The sequence below is a fragment of the Aricia agestis genome, chromosome 19, assembly GCF_905147365.1.
Source record: "Aricia agestis chromosome 19, ilAriAges1.1, whole genome shotgun sequence".
Lineage (NCBI taxonomy): Eukaryota > Metazoa > Arthropoda > Insecta > Lepidoptera > Lycaenidae > Aricia > Aricia agestis.
In genome coordinates, this window is record NC_056424.1 from 5,111,101 (window position 1) to 5,133,898 (window position 22,798).

The following is a 22,798-nucleotide window of genomic DNA, read 5'->3' on the forward strand; positions in this document are numbered from 1 at the left end:
AGGAATGTTAAGATACTGAAGATTATTGCTGTATTTTTGTTATAACTCTGTAGCTTTCAAATTATGACTTTATAAGGCTCTAAATACGGTAAATTACGAATTCTCCGTAGGGAACGCCCTTAAATATTGCTGATAACTACGTTAAAATCCGCTACATATTATCTACTTTGAAACTTTAAAATTTTAAAGTCTAGACTGACTCTCTAGACTCTAGTCTAGAATTGAAATTTACTTTGCCTTGGAGTTTGGTCCTTACTCGTAATAACACTAATAACGCTTCTCGTACCTACTCGTAACTCGTAATAAATAACAGATTTGAGTGATGGCGCCAGATTTTATACAAAACAAGCCAGCTTCGCAGAAATTTATCGGGCCTAGTTTTGTGAAGTACTTACAGAATGACATGCAATCTGTACTTTTACTCTCATATTTGATATCTCCTTTACCCTCTTAGGCCGGTATAAATAGTCAGTACTCAAGATGTATCTCGGTCTCAAGACACGGTTCAGGCTCTGTGATTGGTTGGCTGTCAAAATTTGAACCAATCATAGAGCCGAACCGCGTCTTGAGACCGAGATACGTCTTGAGTACTGACTATTTATACCGGCCTAAGAGGGTAAAGGAGATATCAAATATGAGAGTAAAAGTACAGATTGCATGTCATTCTGTAAGTACTGTAAGTCTGTATCAAAATAAGTGCAAATTATTATAAGTACATTGATCATCTATTAACGTGTGTATAAGTGTAAATGTAGTGTGTAAAGCGTCATGATCATATGCCTTACGACCTTACGACCGTATGAATTTGTAAACTGAGGGACTTCTAATTTTGATAAGTTGGCGCTGCGAGTGTTGTATGTATTTTGTTTCGGAACTTGAATATTACTGTTGAAGAATTGTTCGACTAGTAGACGATATTTTATTTTGTCATGTATAGGAATAATTTTACAATGATTAAACAGACCATCATAGTTATTATGAAATTTTGATAGAATTTTGAATGGAACAATTTTTTTTAATATTCTTAGTTGTAGTTGATAAATAGTATTAAAATGAGAACGTGAAGTTAAACCGTAGGAGCTCAGGCCATAATCAATAAAAGATTCGCCTAGTGCATTATAAAGGGTTAATAAGTTTTTGTAAGAGATATTCCATCTAATTATGGAAAATTTGGCAAGGATTGCTCTTAGCTTCATACAAACGCTGTCAATATGGTCAGTCCACTTTAAACGATCATCAATGATTAGGCCCAGGTATTTAAAGGTTCTATCCTAACTCCTAAGGTGCTATATGCGTATAAAATTCCAGTTAAAGTTAGTACTACTAATATATATTCTGTGGTTAAAGATAAAATACCATTAAATCTTTAATTAACAGGTTGTAACAAAACAAAGTGAAAACACTTTAGGGTATTACAGTATGTGGCCCTTAAATAGAGTTCACTGTGCAAGTAGCAGCGCTGAAATAGTAACTTTTATTGTATAAGCAATTTTATGATATTGGGGCGTTAGAAACATAGTTTAATTTACAGTGAACTCTACATAGGGGCCAGATCCACACCCTTAGTATTATCGCTTTGTTCTGTTGCACCTGTGTGTGCGGTGTATTTCTGTGCACGAAGGTTCGCCGTACTCGACCACGCCTTCTAACGGCCTTGCTTACAGATTTTATAGCGAGCGTCAACGCACAGCCCACAGGCAGTGGCGAGGCAAGACATAAAATATATCTTGCGAGGCCCCCTAAAATATGTTTTGTGAGCCCCCTGACGATTGACGCAAGAAGACGGATTTTTGGAGAAAGAATTTTTTGATATTTACTCAAACTTTTATTTACTAATAATTTTATTTTTGTGAATATTTGAGTAAGTATCAAAACTTGTAAATCCTTTAAAAAAACCTCGTGGACCAAGGGGCGCGAGGCCCCTTAGACCGCGAGGCCTTACGCCGCCTCTGCCCACAGGTACAGGTCAAAAGTTTACGATCAATTTCTCACTGTAGTTAGGTTTACTTTATTCGGTTTGATAGCTTTACTTTAAGTACTAGTTTGTGAATTGTGTCCTCAACTCCGTTACGCCAAAATTCGTTTATTTTCGTACAACGTCGTAGGTACTACGTATATTTTTCGGGGGTGAAAAGTACTATGTCTTTTCCCGGTGCTCAAATTTCTCCATCCCAATTTTTCCGGGATGAAAAGAATCTTATGTCCTTTTCCGGGACTCAAATTATCTCCGTATTAAAGGTAACAAAAATATTATTATCAAAGGCAGCCTTTTGATAATAATATTTTTGTTTCCTTTTGATCTTGGCGACACAGGAAATACTGTGGTGGGAACGTGTATTGACTGGTGACTAGAATATTACGCAAAGGCGTAATATTCTAGTAGGCGTAAAGTAAAGGGCTCTTCTACCACATACAGTAAATAATCTGACCAAAATCCGACACGTTGCACGCGTGATACCTACTGATCATAGCTGGGCATCGTTAATCAAATAGTTAAATACGTTAATCGTTAATCCGTTAAAAAAAATGATAGCTTCGTTAAACGTTAAAGCGTTACATTTCGAACGAATTAACGCAAGTTAACGTTAATCGTTAATCCGTTAATATGGGTAATATGTCCTTGTTGTAACTTATATAATTGCGTTAGTACTTAGTACTTAGTGTAGGTATATACAAAACCTGTTGGTTTAAGGTTTTGATAGTTAACATGTTAGGGACAAAACAAAATACTTCTATAATTATTGTATTCTACCTAACTAAATTATACTGCACTCTTCTTTATCAACATGCAAATGATTTATTAATAACAATAAACAAATCACTCTCTCTATAAGCACCGGCGCTGAGTAATGAAATGATAAAACGATACAAATCTCTCCTCACTCGCATGCGCCTGAAAATGTATCTAGTATTTTTTTATTTTATTTTTTATGAAATAAGGAGGCAAACGAGCAAACGGGTCACCTGATAGGCATGCTGCTGCCGTGCCGCGGCGCCGCGCTGCCCGCCCGCCCGGCACTTGTCGTTTCATACTAACTGTCTGAACCCGTTTTCGCGCCGCACCGCGGTGCCGTGTGGTAAATAGTAGGCATTGGATTAACGATTAACGGACTTCTGCATATTAACGGAAGTTAACGAGTCCGTTAATATTTTTAAAAGCTAACTTAAAAGTTACTCCGTTAATCAAAATGTTAACTTCGTTAATTAACGATTAAAGGATTAACGAGTTAATGCCCAGCTATGCTACTGATGTGATGATGTGAAGTAGCAAAGATATATTTTCTCTTACACTCTCATTGGTTTCTGTCTCTGATTCAGGAATAGCTGCTGACTGTGTACTTTTGCGTTACATCCATGTTATTTTCTACCGTGGCCGCCAGATCACACACTACATCACACGAGTACACTATCTGCAATTACCAGTGTTTACAATATTATATAATAATATTATATTTCATATCTGTACATGTGATGTCAAGGCGATGATCTCTACACGAATTCACCTCATGAGAATTAAATTTTTTGGAGATCCCCAAACGTACCTAATCCATACGATGTTGTTTATATAGCGTGATAGCTGTTTTAATAATAACTTTAATTTTTTTATTTGAAAACTTATTTTCATTATAATAACAAATAGGTAAGCTATTGTTTATGCATTTATATTTTCTGTATATTTTGTTAAAATCCTCGTACATCGGTTATAGGAACAAGAACACCATTTAGGTTTGCTTTTAGGCAAAGAATTCTATTTAAATAGAAGTCTTTGAGTACCTAATGCTGTATGATAAAGTACTAAACTGGTTATAATAATTACAACAATATTTTGTCTTCTACTACTAGTTTTTATTATTCGTAGTCTAGGTACTACTGTTTAGCTTATTTAGCCATACATTTTAGGAACACCATCTGTCGAGACTGTTGAACATAAAAATTACTAGAAAATATTATAATGTGCATGATTAAAAAAAACACAAAACTCCTAGTTTCAGCCAAAATGTTTCTATGTGGAATCACTTTATATACTTAGCTACGAAAAAATGTGGGTACGCGTCTTTAAATATTTTTTAAATTATTGGTAGGCTGGAAAAAAGTCAAAGTCAAAGTACACAGCAATAAAAAAACTTTCCTATCAGCAATAATTGTGGCGCCCTGTCATTTTAATGATAACCGACAATTAATATTGTAAATATAATAAATAATGCGCAAAAGAATCAAAGAATTTATCATAATAGGTCCACTTCCTCGCTCTTGTTATGAAAATAAAGGCATGATTAAACGATTCTTTAAGATCAACAATTCTTTAAGATTTACATTTACAAACAGCAAAGTTTTTAAGTTTAAGTACTAACAATGTTTTGAGATTTTCACTGATGACATGACGCTACAAAGTTAACGCGAATAGTCTATGGTGCAAAATATACTATAAGACATAATAATTCATTCTGTCTAATCATAAACAATGCTGAACAATTATGGTGATGAATCATAAACATAACAGAAACAGCTATTAGCAGTAAGACCGCCTATTTGTACAGTTTTTTTTCTATCTAATATATAATAATAATAGGTTTTTTACAGACACCATAAAAGTTAGCATTTTAGTAAAGTTTCCAACCGCGAGTGAGAAAAAGTGGTTAGAGTGGCAGAAAATATGTGAGAAAATTCGTGTCAGTTTTTAACAGAATCATCGCCACTAGATGGCACCTTGTAAAAAAGTTAATTAAAGAGTTAACGCGAGTGCAGAAGAATTTGAATGAAGAAACTATTGCCATCACGCTTCAACCTGCGCCGGCACGTGTATTATGACAGATACAGTAAATCGAGGTAACGTAGTCCTCTGATTCCTCCATCAAAATAGAGCCTATCTAATTTTTTTTTTATTTCTTCAGGAAGAGTGAGAGCCTCTACGTTTTTATTTTATCTTAAAGATCTTTCACATTTGTTTTATGGTCGGTGGATTGGCGGGGTACGGCGCATTCATTTTTTGCGATTTTTGAAGGGTCATATTTTTTTATTTATTAGTAAATTTAGAAAAAATCGAACGTAGAGGCATAGCTTTAACAGATATCCCAATATTGCATAAGTCTAGACGCACTGTCAAGGAAGAAAACAGGGGAATACGTTTGTATGGAAAAGCAGTGTTAGGGTTTCCTCTTAATAGCGAAAATTCTCTTCCTTCTACAATGAAGCATAAACGTTTTATAAAATTGTTTGATTAAAACAGGATATTGTGAAATTAACTTTAATCTTAACATTATTAAAATAGGTTGTACATTTACAGTTAGGTACATAGTTTGAACAACACACCAACTTAACATTTTCTATATTTGTGATTAAATTAAAACTTGTTAAAACATTTTTCAGACAAGTTCCTATTTCTTCTTTAAAAATTAAGTAGTTTTTAGTAAAATTACCAAATTACAAAAACATTTTTGGCATTTGAAACAAAATAATATGATATTCGTTGCTTGTATCGAAGAAATTAGCCTAGACATCTTTTGCTTACATTAGTTTAGATCGAATCTAAGCACATGAGGAATCTATAACAAAAATGTTGCATGTGAAACTTGCCTTAAACAGTGAAATAAGGTCAAAACAATAAAATGTATTCGTTGCTCACATTAATTATTACTCTTATCTACTTACACGTTACAACTAAAGTTCACGATCAAAAGTGTACAAAAGTGGGGTCAAAATGTATAGCCACATTATTTTGTAAAGTAAAAAGTATTGTAAGGTTTTCGTCCGTTTTTTTCTTTTGAATTACGAGACCTTAAAAATTTTAAGGGAAGGTGCGTTCAGACGTTGGCGTTTTCTGCGTTTACGCGGTTTGTGATAATGTATGAAAATAAGCTTTATGTTTTTTAGCATAGATTATTTATAGAACCTTAAGGTCCTTTAGCGTTTGGGAAAACACACGACGTGCGCTAAATCCGCCCATGCAGAAAACGCGCACGTCTGAACCATAAAGTTAATATACCTAGCGGAATAGAGAAACAAAGGCCTGAGCAAGAGAGATGTCACTATCAGTAACACTGCGTGGTAAAAAGAGACGTGTGATACATGACAGCAGAACTCTTTTTTTGACGTCCAGTCGGCACTTATCGGCACGTTGACAATCTAATCACATAGAAAGATGCTTGTGTAAGTGTATACGTACACAAATTTTTACACACAGATGTGAATCAATTTCGGTTTCGTTTGACAGCTCGAGATTGTTGCTCTATTCTGCTAGGTATATTAACTTTATGGTCTGAACGCGCCCTTAGTACATATTAGAGCCAACCTCGCTTAAATACTAACCCCCCTTTAAATATTAATTAACACTCAAATATTATAAGCCAGGGGGTTATAAGATGAGGCTGGCCCCAATTATGAGGCTGAGGCCTGAACCCATCACGGCACATGGCCTTTACGCAAAATAATAAAGTTAACAGTATAATAACAACCAAAATTTTTATAGTAAAAACATAATAACTTTCCCCTAAAATATTTAATTATTATTATCACGACCAATTATTTTTTTCAACAAATCCTTTTTTTTGTATTTATAAAGTAAATTTTTATTGTGTGTACCTATTACATACATGTATACATATAATTGTATACCTGTCATAATATATTTAATAGTTGTATCTTTCAGGAATTCTATAATATACAAATCACCACTAATATAATAGTTTAAGAGTTGAACTATACTTGAATTTAATATAACAATTATAATAAACCCAAAATCGGTTTGAAAGACAGTGGCATAATTATTATTCCACTTAAAAGGAGCCATTTTATAGTGTTCTCTCTTTCTTGACTTTTTCTGAATTCACTGGGAATGTTAATCTAACACGACTTGTGAATTTGTGAGAGACCATTATTTGGTTGTCAAAAAATAAGAATGTTTTGACAATCAAAATCAAAAGCCTTAAAATTGTTATTGAATTAAAATGCAGTGAGTTTAAAAACTATTACACAGCTGATTTGAAGCGAAAAGTCATCAAATAAATAAAGGACGGATGAATCACAACTGGTAAAATAGTAGGTTAGTAAAACACTATATTCAGACATTAAAATAATCTAAAAACTTTAAAAATAAGAGAAGTGTACCGTGTACGTGAACGTACAAATGAAAATATTTAAACAATGTATTATTGATTTAGTAAATTTGTACTGTAAAGTAACCCTAGTAGGAAAGTTTTGGGGTAGTTCTGATTTTTTCATCCCATATGTGTTTTGGGGTGCTAAATCTGAATCTGAGGTTTGCGGACAAAATTTCGTGACGCAACATTAAAAAAACCAGAAAAAAAACGTTTTTTTTTTGCTTTTTTCCGGTTTTTTTGCTTAAAACTCGAAAACTGTTAACTTTTAGTAAATGGTCTGTTTACAGAAATTAAAGTACTTAAAGTTCTCTACAAATATCACTATTTTGGTTATTGTACAGACGAACCGTTCGGTCTCAAGTGCAAGTTGAAAATTGGCAATTTGTACCGGTGTGACTGCAAAACCCACTTTTTAGATTTGTATTGAAAGGTTTTCAGTTAATTTCACTAACGATTTAAGATACAAACAATACGTATCTTCATCATTCAAAAATAAGACCAACATTTCCTCATTGCCCCCAACTGAAGCTGCTGCACGAGAACATTCACTGAGAGTTTTCTATCAGGTGCAGCAGCGGTTATTCAATATCCGGTCAAGCCACACCTAACGAGCAACGAAAAGACCCAAGTGAGTGGGGATGGAAAAAACTAGTAGTGGTCTCGTGTCAGTACCAACTACTTTGGAGGGTTCAAAGTAGTTGGTACTGGCACGCAAGCACCAAACTCGATACTCCGGTACATTTAATTTAAATGTAAAAAGGGTTGTCAATGCAATTGTAGATGCATGAAGGCGGGACTCCATTGTTCCCCAATATGCACATCATGCGAAGGACTGTGTAACAATGTTGAGCCCCCAGAAGACAGCTCTGACATAGACGTACAAGAAACTGAAGAAAGAGAGAGAGGTATGTTGGATCTCACAAGTTATTTTGTAGTCATTCATCTCTCCTAGATATATGATATGTGTCTCACCTCTTTTTACTGTCCAGGAGAACGACTACCGACGCTGACGATGGAGCAATCAGATCCGATGCCATCGAAGAACCTCAGTACGATGCGGAAGGTATGTTTAATCTCACAATCTATTTTGCAATCTTCATCTCTTCTTGATAAATGACTTAACTTAAAACTTTTATTTTCCAGAACAAGCAGAACCAGGACTCATCGTTATCGAAGAACCTCAGCCAGGGCCTTCCAAAAGACAACGGCTCATATAAATTTTGCATATTATAATTTATTATCATAATAATACCATGATCATAAGTAACGAGATTTTAAGTTTTATTTTGTTACGAGTTCTACCTTTTATTGATACCTACTGAATTTGGATAATTTTTGCCTTTTTTCTTTTTAATTACTTGTGTGGAAAACCAGATGACATTTATCAAATAACAGCATCCATAAAAATTTAATACTGAAATGTAAAAAGTGGGTTTTGCATAAACTGCTAAAAATTTACAATTTTCAACTCGCACTAGAAACCGAACGATTCGTCTGAAAAAAAAACTAAATACTGGTATTTGTAGAGAATTTCAAGTACTTTAATTTTTGTAAACAGACCATTTACCAAAAGTTAATAGTTTTCGAGTTTTAAGCAAAAAACCGGAAAAAAGCAACAAAAAAAAACGTTTTTATGGTTTTTTTAATGTTGCGTCACGAAATTTAGTCTGCAAACCTCAGATTCGGATTTAGCACCCCAAAACACATATGGAATGAAAAAATCAGAACTACCCCAAAACTTTCCTAGCAAAAATACAACTTAACTGAACTATATTGTATAATATAAGGTATGAAATGTTGTCTTCTTGTTTATTACATTGGAAAAGGCGCTTGATGAACAAGGATAAAGTCACTATTTTTATTAGTAAGGATTAAAGATTTTAGTTTTTGGCATACATGCTTACCCATACTATAATATAATTAATGTGTCAGTCTGTCTGTCTTTCAGTTACCTCTTCACGCCCAAACCGCTGAACCGATCTTACTCAAATTCGTTTTGGGAATACTTTAGGACCTAAAGTGAAAGGAAGATAATTTTTATCCCGGAAAATGTACGGTTCCCGTGCGGTAAACGAATTTTGTCGCAATGAAGTTGGGGGCATTATCTAGTGCTAAAATATTTATTATTTTACGGTGACTTATCTTTGTGCTCCCAACAATACTGAAGGCAAGTATAGTCAACTCTTTAATTTACATACTCATTCGTTAACTACAAAATTATCACAACTTGAGGCACTTTTCAACTACATTCATTGTACATTTAACACTTACATATTAAGTTATTACAAACTAATACTAAGACCGTTCGCAGTAGGTACTTATTTTTTCACGTATGAACTCCTCAAATAAATTAATTTAGAGTTAGCGCTCACTTGGAACACGAGTCACGACAGTTATAAAACAGCAAGACTGTTTCATCTTGAATCTGTCTCACGATTAAAAACCGCTAACATAACCTATAACCCGGGACAGTTTAATGTATGAAGACATTTTTTTAGTACGTAGTATGAATCATCTATCGCAAATATTATGTCTTAAGTGAACACTCGTCTTAGGCTCTTAAAATTATACTAAGTATTGTTGTTAAAATCACGATTACGAGGAACGGAATAAATTAAACATGTTTATAAAACACACAGCTGCACATAGAATTTTTAAACTAACCAAAACCATAATCTAATAAAAATTTTGACATCAGATCATCAATTTTATAATAATTCAGGCCAATTTGCACCAATCCAAGTAATAGAACTTGATTCTAGGGCCGGTATAAATAGTACTCAAGATGCATTTCGGTCTCAAGACACGGTTCAGGCTCTGTGATTGGTTGGCTGTAAAAATTTGGACCAATCATAGAGCCGAACCGCGTCTTGAGACCGAGATGCATCTTGAGTACTGACTATTTATACCGGCCTAAGTATCTATTTCAATTTTGAGAAACGACAGAAGTAACATATTTAACCCAGGGTAAGTTTAACCCAGATGGAGCAACCCTTTGCTCCATCTGGGTTAAACTTACCCTACAATCCTTGTCGGTCTGTTTTTAAAGCTTAGGCCCCTGCCTAAGCTTTAAAAACAGACCGACAAGGATTGTAGGTTTTTATATGTATTATATCAGAGGCCTTTGTGACTCTTTCAATCCGAATTATTTTTTTACTAGTTTTTGTGATAACTTAACTAGATACGTTTATAAGGCATAGGACCGACTAGCGTTTGTGCATTTTATTCAGAAGTCATACTTTTACCGGTAGTGTGGTCCCAGCCTTCACATTATCTACTATCATACAACAATAACACAGATATGCTCAATATTTGGCTACAGCTTCACTAAATTACGATCTGGAACTCATCCTGAAACAGAGAACATAGCTCATATTAGCAAGAGATAAAGAGATATATTTTCAGAAACATCAAGCAGTTGAGCTGCGTTTCCGACAGAGTTTCGTTGTAAGGACTTTGTTTTTGAGAACCAATAGAGTGGCTAGAATGTCAGGCAAAAACCCCTTTTTAAAAAACACGTAACGCAGCTTCGTTTAAAATGCAGACTTAATTCGATTATTTATGCATATTTTGTTACCATTTCCATTACGACGAAGACTAAAAAGAGTTTAAAGTTTAAAACAAACTATCACGTTCTATCTTTTACTTTTTTGTAAAAAGAAAAATTTCAGTAACAGATAGCCCCGTACGAGTTTCTTACGCCGGTTCTTTTCTCCGAGGTATTTCCCGAACCGGTGGTAGACACTAGTAGTCCCGACGTACAGAAAACATTTAAAAAATGTATTCTGGCTAAAAGTTTTTGAGTTTGAGTTTATCAACAGTCAATATAGCCACGTACTGACCAAGCGAGCAGCCTCACGAGGCTCGGGCCGCGGCACGCTTGGGCGAGGCAGCGCGTACGTTGGCCTCGGGCGAGGCACATCTTGACCGACCGAGGATTTGTCTCACGAGGCAGCCTCGCGAGGCTACGATCTACTCACTTGTCAATGGGTGGGGGGTGGTCGACGCAGGCGGTCTTGAGGTGCATGGACAGCAGGCCCTTCGCGACGAACCCGCGCCCGCACACGGAGCACACGTACGGCCGCGCGCCGCTGTGGTACCTGACGGGATAAACAACTAGTCAGTCTCATTCGCAAAGGGTCAATGTACTATCAGAGAAGTTGAAGTCTAGGCAGATGACCTACGTAGTTTGGTGGCATTACGTCAAACCCAGCCGACATCATTAAATTGACATAACCCGTCCAAATGACGTTGGTCTGTCAACTGCCTAATAATCAATTTCTTCGATGGTACATTGTACCATCGAAGAAATGACCATTGTAGACTGCAGACCAGGCACTGTCGCAGTCTGAAAGAGGTATATTAACAGTAACAACTTCATTCCACACAGTTACAACCTATGAGTAGATCCCAGAGTCCCACGATGACTCTGAAATCTAGGGTCTGAATATAGTTGTGTCAATTATACAATATCAACCCCTGTTTTTAAACTGCAACTTTGCCTGCATCTAAATAAGACGGCAATTGAAGACGAGAAAAAGTGAACCTAATTTGTTGCCAAGAAGTATGCAATTACTTCGACCGAGCGACAGAACTTCCTTTTAGCAATCTTGTGCTGTAAAAAAATTACAAAACGCTTCTTGTAAAATGTACCACCGAGGAAATTGATCCTAATCAGTTGACAGACCAACGTCATTACTCATTTGGTCGGATCATGTCAATTCAATGTTAATTGTGGAGTTTGGAGTAACGCGACCAAATTACTTAGGTCCGCCATCTGCCTAGGAATCAACTTTTCCGATAGTACAAAGCCTTTTACTCACTGTACTCTTGTTTGTTCATTATACCAACTTTTAGGGCAGAGTCTACGCCAACACACTCTGACATTGGCGATTCACAAAGGAGCCATAATTAAAAAGAAGAAGAAGAAGCCTTTTACAATATGTCTTTGTATCAGGCAGTCGGACTATATTATCCCACCAAAAACATTTTCATGTAAAAATGTTGCCAAGATGAGAACATAATAATTTTATAGTTCGTTGTGTCAAAAAGTAGTTGAGATCTCATGTAGAGCCAAGTTTCTAACCTTACATACTCAGCCCTAAATCTAAAAACCTTAATTTTACACTAAAGCGCGGCAAAATATTTGATAATAATATTATAATGTGTCAGCCGCACGAGAAAAATCTAAAAACTCTACACATTAGTTAAAATCGGTGGCTTGGCCATTTTGTTATTCGTCAGGGCTTTGAACTTAATGATATTATACCGTAACTAATGATAAATGGCCAGGCCACCGATTTTAACTAATGTGTAGAGTTTTTAGATTCTCCTCGTGCGGGTGACACAATATAATATTATTATCAAATATTTTGCCACGCTTTAGTGTAAAATTAAGGTTTTTAGATTTAGGGCTGAGTATGTAAGGTCTAACTTGGCTCTACATGAGATCTCACTACTTTTTGACACAACGAACTATAAAATTATTATGTTCTCATCTTGGCAAGATTTTTACATGAAAATGTTTTTGGTGGGATATATACGTACTTTAATATATATTATAACAGTTTACAGTACGGAACCCTTCGTGCGCGAGTCCGACTCGCAATTGGCTGTTTTTTTTTTTTTTTGCGCGTATTTCTTTTAGGTTTCCGTACCCAGAGGGTAAAAACGGGACCCTATTACTAAGACTTCGTTGTCTTTCCGTCTGTCCGTCTGTACGTCTGTCTGTCTGTCTGTCTGTCTCCAGGCTGTAACTCAAGAACGGTAATAGCTAGAGAGTTGAAATTTTCACAGATTATGTATATCTGTTGCCGATGTAACAAAAAATACTCAAAAGAAAATAAAATTAATATTTAAGGGGGGCTCCCATACAACAAACGTGATTTTTTTGGCTTTATTTGCTCTATATCAATAATGGCAACAGGTAGGTACTTGAATTTTTTTCAAAGTCCTTAGTTATATATCTAATTTAATATTTAATAATAATATTAAAATAAAATAAAAAATTAAGGATACCCATACAAAAAACACAAATGTTTGCCTAATTTTGCTCTAAAATGGTATGGATATAGGTTAAGTTGGGTTTGATAATTTTTTGTTGTTTCAGTACTAATTTTATGATACCAAATTTCAGCTTTCTAAGACTTCAGGAAGTACCCTAACAGTTTTGATGATCGGTGAGTCAGTGACCAAATTGTGGGTTTTTGGACACCTATAAAATCTAAAGTATAATAGCTACGATATTCAAACTTTGCGCATTTAATAACTATACCTATGACATTATATTTTAAAAATTTCAACTATCTGGCATCATTCAAACCAAAGTTACGAGGGTTCAAAAATACGACGAAACGTTTCGAGAAAAGGTAGGTAGTGCCCTTGCGTGCTTCGCTTGGGTCATCTTGGCGGGGGCAATCCCGTGCCCCCAGATAGTCTCAAGAAAGTGAAGAAATTAAAAAGTGGTTGCCACTTTTTGATTTCTACAATTTCTTGACAGACTATACGTACCTCTCGTGTATGACGAGCGTGGACCGCTGCGAGAAGGCCTTGCCACAGTGCGAGCACACGTGCGGCTTCTCGCCGGAGTGCACGCGCTCGTGTAGCGTTAGGTTGCACTTCTTCACGAAACCTGCACATATACGTGATAAGTTAGTAGGAAGCAAAGTAGATTAGGTAATTTAAGGTATTTAAAACAACGTACTTTAATAAAGCCAGTATGACGACAAGAGAGAGGCACAAGTCAAAAGTCAAAAGTAATGGCCGGTTTTTGATGTCTCTTTATTTACTAGCTCTTCTGACTATCATCAAAACATTAACGGAACGACATTGCTGATGCATACATAAACTCTTTTAAATCTTATAAAGTGGACATTACACGAGGCTGACAAGCTGGTATAAACTGAGGTATTTCAAGCTCAAATTGTTTGTAATACAATATTTTTATAACTAAAAATTTTTTTTTATTCTATAACACCTAGCTTATAAAAAATCTGATTTGCCCCCCCCCTGGCCTGAACCTGGGTACGCCTATAGACGCTCCCGTCCCGCGTCCCACGTTACTGACGCGCAGGTTTGACCGAAGCTTTAAACTACTAACAATAGATGCACATTTAAAATTCTGAAAGTTTGCGTCTTATAAATTTATGATCTCATCTTATAACTTCAATATTGTATCACAAACCTTTGCCGCAAACCCCGCACACATTGGGCTTGTATCCAGTATGTATACGTATGTGGAACTTCAGATGCTCTCTCGACGATAGCGCTTTGCCGCAAACATTGCAGAGATGGTTTCGTTCCCCTGTGTGCGACCTCTGGTGTCGTCGCAGGGAGTTAATGTGTGCGAACACGCGAGCGCACACTGTGCAGCGTAGTTGGAGCGGACGGGTTGCGGCTTCGGGGTGAGCGCGCGTGCGGTGCGCTAGCAGACATCTGGGAATTGGCAAATAAGAGGTTATTCTCACTATTAACTTTGCAAAATGTTGGAACTTGGAAGTCAACCGTGTGTCACCTGGACAATCAAAGAAGTTGATTCACAGGCAGATGGCGGACCTACATAATTCGGTCATGTCAATCCCAGCTAGGGTTGCCACCCGTACTTTATAATAAAGTATTGTACGTTATTTAAGGTAATTGTACTCTGTACTTTATATTAATAATAAAGTACGCGAAAATACTTTATTTCTCATAATTTAATTTCTGTTGAAGTCGTAATATTTTTCGTTATGCCGCGGCCGCATATGCGTAGTGATTCGAGCTAAAACCGATACTATTGGACAATCTGCGTGTATCGTCCAATAGTATCGTCTCATAGCACGAAGCTTCGGACGATAGACGCAGGTGCGGCCGGGCCGTTAAACGAAATTCATCGATTAAATATAATACTAAAGAAAAATAAATTGTACTTTATTTTTATACTTATTTTTCTTAGAGTAACCGATGTACTTTAAATGCATATAAAAGGTGGCAACCCTAATCCCAGCCGACAGATTACGACCAATATTGAATTGACATAAACCAGCCAAATGATGTAGGTATGTCAACTGCCTATGAATCAAGTTCTTCGGATATACAATATGTAATTCTCTATGCAAGTCTATAAAATGTAAAATCTAGGTAGTATTATTTTGTGTTGTTTATTTGTATATTTTGTATATTATTTCCAGACACAAATTGTGTTACAAACTTGACTTATCTGTTTACTACCCTGAAACCAATTTCAAGTTGGCATGTTCAAGAGTGTTTTCTTCTCTATCACTTGCTCTGCACAGCTTGACATAAATAAGCAGTACATACTTCAAAATTGTGTTAAGACCATAAAGTTAATATACCTAGCGGAATAGAGAAACAAAGGCCTGAGCAAGAGAGATGTCACTATCAGTAACACTGCGTGGTAAAAAGAGACGTGTGATACATGACAGCAGCACTCTTTTTTTGACGCCCAGTCGGCACGTGCTGCACGTTGACAATTTAATCTCATAGAAATCATGTTCAATCATGCTTGTGTGAGTGTATACGTGGGAGAGCCATGTTTCGGCACGAATGGGCCGGCTCGACCGGAGAAATACCACGTTCTCACAGAAAACTGGCGTGAAACAGCGCTTGCGCTGTGTTTCGCCGAGTGAGTGAGTTTACCGGAGGCCCAATCCCCTACCCTATTCCCTTCCCTACCCTCCCCTATTCCCTTCCCTTCCCATCCTTACCCTCCCCTATTACCCTGTTCCCTCTTAAAAGGCCGGCAACGCACTTGCAGCTCTTCTGATGCTGCGAGTGTCCATGGGCGACGGAAGTTGCTTTCCATCAGGTGACCCGTTTGCTCGTTTGCCCCCTTATATAATAAAAAAATAATAAAAAAAACACATTTTTACACACAGATGAAACCAATTTCGGTTTCGTTTGACAGCTCGAGATTGTTGCTCTATTCCGCTAGGTATATTAACTTTATGGTTAAGACTTACTTCATGTACACAAACGACTCGGGACAAGTATCGCAAACATAGCGATTCTGCACAGCGCTGGTCCTCTCGCCGGCCTTGTGTGTCAGACCTGAAATCAGAGTTACTTTATTAGTAAATTTATTTACCATTTATTTCAGGCTTCTCTGCCCATATACAGGGTGTAACAAAAATAAGTGATAAAACTTTAGGCTGTGTACGTGTTCCTTGTAGATAGTACCAAATTTTTTTTACACATTTGTATGGGGAAACTCGTGACGATATGGCCCTTGCCCATACAAAAGTGAAAAAAAAAATTCGTCTTTCAGCGCTGCTACTTTCCCAGTGAACTCTCTACAAGGAACACGTACACACCCTAAAGTATCATCACTTATTTTTGTTACACACTGTAACAAAAATAAGTGATAATAAATAGATAAATTAATATATAACACTAATACTATTTACTAACACTATATCACCTACGACTAGACTGTTAAAGTTAACGCTCGAATTAGTATCATGTTTTATCTCTTTCGTTCTTCTTATGAATGAAAGAGAAGACATGACAATTTAACAAGCTGTTAATACTAACAGACGTTGGTGAAATTGGGGCATATTATAACACTAACACTAAACACGTATTGTCGGCAACATGGGACTTTATTGTCTGGACTTGACATAAAAAGCAGGTAAGTGTAGTGAGTAGTAAAGGTTTAAATATAAAATACTCTTGCAGCTGCCACAAATTAATAAGCACCACATATTATGTGATGGTGAACCATACACTCGTGATCTACACACATTTTGCGCGCTGGAATCACTATGTTCGAGCTGCCGATGAATTTTGCTACACTCATGCTAGTATAACATAATTCTACAAGGTAAATTTAAAAAAAAAGGCTTGTAAACCTAGACTAGCTGTCCCGGTGAACTTCATGTCACTTTAAAACCTTCCCTGGACTTCTACAAAATATATTTTAAGACTAAAATTAGCCCAATCCGTTGGGCCGTTTTCGAGTTTTAGCGTTACTAACACAATTGAAAATCCATTTTTATATATAGATAGCTAAGGTGAAGGAAGATGAGAGCATGAATTGCATAAAAAATTAAAACTGCATAATTACTTCTAGCAAATAGGCACTAGCTTCCATAATAGCAACAAGAAGATGTCATGTCTCATCTATAATCAGTAGTATCTACTATTGATAGAAAACACTAACCTAAAGAAGACACTTAACAGAACATACTGTTCAGTAAGTACTCAACCCATCAATCCCCAAGTGGCATCCGGCTGCCGCATTTATTATTATTATTATAAGCCTTTATTCAGAAGAACAATATATTATTTATTTTACATGCATTACAAAATATTAAAATTAATATTTTGTAATGCATTAAATGAGCAATTCTTGTATATATATATATATATATATATATATATATATATATATATATATATATATATATATATATATATATATATATAGATATATCGGTCACATCCTTAAGTTACTAGTACACTGACCGTGTTTGAAGATCTGCTTGTGGTCTCTGAAGGTCTTCTCGCACAGAGTGCAGCGATAGGGGCGGTTGTCTCGTGCCCAATGCCGCTTCCAGTGTGCCGCCCATGTGCTCCCTTTGTCCACTATCTGCAAACGCAAGAACACAAAATAAAATACAATTTTTTTAAACTATAGTCCACTAGATGACGCCCGCAACTCCGTCGCGCCAAAATTCGTTTATCGCGCGGGAACCGTACATTTTCGGGAATAAAAAGTATCCTATGTCCTTTCCCGGGAGTCAAAGTATCCATGCCAAATTTCACCAAAATCGGTTTAGCGGTTTTAACAGACAGACAGACAGACCGACAGACACACTTTCGCATTTATAATATTAGTATGGAAGTATGGATTTTGGATCACAGAGTAAGTAGTAACAAAGTAACATATTTTATTTCTTGATAGATTATATCATAATACTATATACTATATACAATAGTGCCTACTACTAGTTCAGGTACTAACCTAATGAGGAGAACCAATATAAGAAACTCACACGCCCATGATAATAAGGTTATTTTGGTGGTATAAATACTTCTATGTATATATTTCTGGTATTATATTCTTCTTTCTCATAAATACAAGTCTTAAAGTATAATAAAGATAATATTTTGAAAACTATATTCTCTTTAAATAAGTGATGCTTTTTAATAGTCCGTGGCCTAATGGGCAGACCTTCAGTTCGAACTCCTAGTGGGTGCAGGTTCAAACCCGGGTGGAGGCGTGTACCTATGAGACATTTTCTGATCTAAAGGACGCTCGTACGGTGAAGGAAAACATCGCGAGGAAACCCGCACATAGTTAGTCCCAGTCGTATTGACTAGTTCTTTCCTCTGGACTAGGCCGACTATGATGCGAGAATGCTGTATGCGCTTGGGCAACCATACAAACATTTAAAAATCTTGTCCCAGGCACTGCAGTATTTGAGGAGTGGTTACTTCGCTCTGAAATATACTGTATAAATCATCGACAACAGATGTAAACGCCTAGTTTTTTAATAGTTGATTGATCTTTTACCTTTTTACACCTTGTGCAACGGAATGGTGGTTCGTCAGGTAGAGGTGGCGCTGGAGGGGGTTCCATTTGTAACTCCGCTTTGCTTACATGCACCCTGAAAATATATAACTTCTTGTTAATACACTTACATTATTTACACATAACAAAAAAAATCATTAAGCCATATCTTCTCTACAAAACATTAACCGTTCAGCTAATTAAAGTGTTTGTTTTAAGTGTTCTTAGTTTCTCTAGAAGCAGGGCTTATGGTAAGCTACCTACATTTTGACTAGTTAATGGTCGAGTGAAACAGTGCAGAGCATTCAGTTTGTTTTTTGTTTCTTTAACAAATTCTTAGATTATTTAACTGAGTTACATACCTAGTTATAATTACTTATTATAAAACTATAAATAATAAACTATTACTTATTATAAAAATAGTTATTTAAGAGAGTAATTACCAAAACTTACTTGTAATGATTAAGCATGTCTATTTTGTTCTCCATTTGTATGAAACATATGCAGCAGTAGAATACATTTTGACTGATATCATCTAGGACGTTAAAATCCAAACCCAGATCTTGCGGCTTCACTTCATACAGCTCATGTTTGACTACATTAAGATTAACTTGGCCATCACTTTGTAACAAATTAACATTGTTCTCTGCCAACAACTTCCCAGCGAAACCTTTTGTCCAATCATTTGTTGGGATTTTATTTGTTTTCTTTACATTAGAAGCGATACCATTTGCGAGAGACTTATTTTTAGGATTGTGTAAATGTTTATTATGTTTTATCTTACTTAGAACTTCATCTTCACTGTTCGAGCTGTCTGAATTTAGATCTGGCAAGAAATCATCATCCGATAACTCCTGTTTGACTATGGACAGACTGTGCTGTTTTGGTTCCTCTTTAATACTGGGAAGAGACAGATTGCTTTTTTCTTCTGCTGTCTGTGTGCTTTTATCACAATGCAGAGGCGGGGAGCTTGGGTCTTTTTTAATAATAGTAAGATCTATAGATTCTACTGGTTGTTTGCTCTCGTATGCATATATTATTTTTAACCTGTAATTTGAATTTTGAAACACATTAAGTTTACTCATGTTCTTGTAGTAAAAAACCATTAATCAAAGCAACACAAGTGCTTAGCATAATGACGTAGTGACGAACTTGAGCGGGTCAATCAATATTATTTTCAATCAATATTATTATTCATAAGCTAAATGTTATCTCACCTGTTTTGTGCCTCAATAGCTTCGTTGCAAAATTGATAAAAGTCGTTTACTTTACAACTACACTTGTCACATACTCGCTGAGGTAACTGATCTCCTTTATGTAGCTGAGAATTACACAAAAAGATAATGTTATTAATTTATTCCACACGTAAATTAATCAAAACTAAAAAGTTCATTAATTTACCTTGATTGGTAAGTATAAGGACATTTTTATGAATAACGCATTTTCCTCGTCAAAAATATGGTTATTAACGAACTTCGTTGAGCAGCAAAGGCGGCAAATTTCCTCCATATTTTAATTTTATAAATCATAAATAAATAAATGTGCCCACGACGCCGTGTTTATCCTCGACGAAAATGACAGGTAGGTAGACGATAAATTCTGACTTCAGACTTCAGCCTCAGCCATTTGTCAATATTGACTTTTTTCTGTAATGTTGCCAGCAAAACGTATCATAGAGTTGTGCATGACGAAAGACCCAGCGTTTTGAACAAATGTTTATGCTCTACCTATAGGTTAGAAGAGTTTAGCAGACAGGAGGGTGGGCGGAGAAGGCAGGCGCGACGAGGGCCTGCGCCAAACTTTTGATTAATGAACGCAACATTTGTAAAGTTAACTTACCCGAGTTTAATTTGAAATATTCAAAACATCGTAAACTTGACTTTCACATTCGTCCTTTTTAACAACTACGTTATGTTGGTATAACAGGTGATAAAATTGTTTCCTTCGAGTTATAAAATAATAAAGGTGGCTTACTTTTAAGACGCCTTTTAGGGAACAAATTTATTATCCTCATTACCTTTCTCCACTACCGTCACGATGCGATTAGGGGTCGCAAACCGGGATACCGAATTTCGAAAATACCGGGATGGCGGGCCAAATTTAAGTCTAAGTAATACCGGTATTCATTTTACAAAAACCGGGATATTCGGTATTTTCGGTTTTGGTAAAATAAATAAAAAACAAAATATGCTAATAAGAAAATGCGCCATTTGATTCATATTACGCTCTTTTTAGTTACAGGTACCTAACCATAATTATTAAATAAGTACTTAATACATAAGTGGATTTCAAAAATATTCACATTTGGTATCTTTTATCAGCCACACTTTATACTACGTCCCTAAATGCCGAAATGTTCAAGTGTCTATCATTATAGGCTCAAGAGTTGTTCTTGTACAGTAACTTCGGATTCAGGAAACAACTCATGAACTCATAAAGTTGAAATTATATATTTCAATTTTGCATATTATGAGACGCGCAACCACAGAGTGGCTTAGTCGGGATACTCGGGGTGGCAGTGTGGGGACAACGCCGCCAATTGCACCGAGTTTCAGAGAGAGCCGTAATGCGCATGGTGCTCCTGCACATCGCGGCCCCCGTGTGGGCTTTTCTAGGCCACCCTGCGAGACGACCTAGAAATGCCTGCATGTTTTGATGAGTCTGCGAAACGCGGATAACCGTTGGTAGAGTTGGGGTGGGTTGATCGTGCCCATAACTATGCCTAAACGGGGAGTGGAGCACCATGGGTTTTAGTGGTTAGTTCCTCGGAGAGTCCCATACATACTCTGGCCGATGCCCCAATCCGCCGGGGATGCGCAAAGCATTTCCCCATTTAAAAAAAGGCATGCCTTTGTATAAATGTAGTATTTGCTTGGATTACTTCATAAAAAAACTTAAAATCTACATAATATGTTTCTATATTTTCGAAAACTTCTATCGATTTGACATGGATTACATCATTATTTTACCACCTTTGTGAACGTGGTACCAAATTTGAGTTATAACTTATACCCTACAAACTACAAAGGATGTAGCTTTTCAAAGGTAAAATAATTTTTAAAATCACTTAAAATTTTGTTTATTTCAGAAGGCATAATCAGGTTAGGAACCTACTTACTATTCCTACGCAAACTAATTTTATTGTACTAAATTTGTTAACTTTAGCTTAATCCCGGAAATACCGAAAATACCGGTATACCGGTATTGGTCTGGAGCCAATACCGAAAATACCGATTTTGCTTAAATGGTTCGGTATTGCGACCCCTAGATGCGATGACGTTGTGTTTTAATTATTAGAAATTCGTTTATCAAACTGTAAAATTTTACGAACTATTCTATGTCCTTTATTTGGACATAAAGGACCTCGTACCAAATTTAATCGAAATCGCTTCAGCAGTTTAAGAATAAAGCCTAAAGACACACCGTCGTTACTGAAATAAGTACCGGATTATACTCTGTACTTACTTCAATGATGATTTGCTAATCCTACTGAGTACTATAATTCACGTAACCCCAACCTAGCTTTGAAAATTTATGTACTTACTTAATTAAATTAATTCGGATAAGTATTTTATATTGTTGTGGCGGTACCCACAATTCACCTAACATTCCTGCATCGCGCTATCGAAGATCTTCCTTTGTGGCGGCCACGCATATCCCACAATTGTTAACACAAGAGCAAATCAAAAACGTAAGCCTCTATATTTTCATTTTTCTTAATAAGTAATCCATGCATTTATTATAGCAGTTAATAGGTATTCAGCTATAATATAGCAGTTAATCTTAACGGCGTTTGCCAGCCATGAGATAAATCCTAGATACATAATATAGATAGCTTTTTAGCTATTTTTTACTCAGCCAAAAGTCACGTCATCAGCATTCGTACTTGCTTTTATCTCGTTTTTTCCACGTTATTTGCTGAAGGCGCACGATAAAGATAACATTATCGCTTTGCCAGTTTATCGTGGCCAATCTTAAAACACCTCGCTTCAGGAAGTTATGTATATAACTTGTGACAGTCTACGATTTTAAAGTATTTCACAAGGCTTAATTATTTTCCTCCTTGTCCTTTACGCCGACTAATATAGGCCAAGTCACATTTATAAGCATTAAACGCTAATGGAATATATCATAAAATAGTCGTATATCATAAAATAATCATTATGTAGAATATTGTATGATATAATAT

General features: G+C 36.1%; 1 protein-coding gene and 2 long non-coding RNA genes across 3 annotated transcripts; all 3 read right to left on the reverse strand.

Annotated features, from left to right (window-relative positions):
* Positions 1-978: 978 nt before the first annotated feature.
* Positions 979-22,081, reverse strand: LOC121736665. The gene is made up of 3 exons (XR_006037054.1): positions 22,071-22,081; positions 20,485-20,488; positions 979-1,266 (listed from the first exon to the last, which is right to left on the reverse strand). It is a non-coding gene; the product is annotated as an uncharacterized LOC121736665 (long non-coding RNA).
* Positions 1,829-7,093, reverse strand: LOC121736664. Its single transcript, XR_006037053.1, has 3 exons — positions 7,083-7,093; positions 6,249-6,256; positions 1,829-1,922 (listed from the first exon to the last, which is right to left on the reverse strand). It is a non-coding gene; the product is annotated as an uncharacterized LOC121736664 (long non-coding RNA).
* LOC121736663 (zinc finger protein 41-like) lies at positions 10,164-20,170 on the reverse strand. Its single transcript, XM_042127993.1, has 10 exons — positions 20,011-20,170; positions 19,827-19,930; positions 19,063-19,656; positions 18,613-18,706; positions 17,562-17,685; positions 16,058-16,145; positions 14,281-14,531; positions 13,608-13,728; positions 11,078-11,197; positions 10,164-10,448 (listed from the first exon to the last, which is right to left on the reverse strand). Exons 1-10 carry the CDS (start codon positions 20,116-20,118, stop codon positions 10,430-10,432), a joined length of 1,623 nt encoding a protein of 540 aa, XP_041983927.1. The 5' UTR covers positions 20,119-20,170; the 3' UTR covers positions 10,164-10,429.
* Positions 22,082-22,798: the final 717 nt, after the last annotated feature.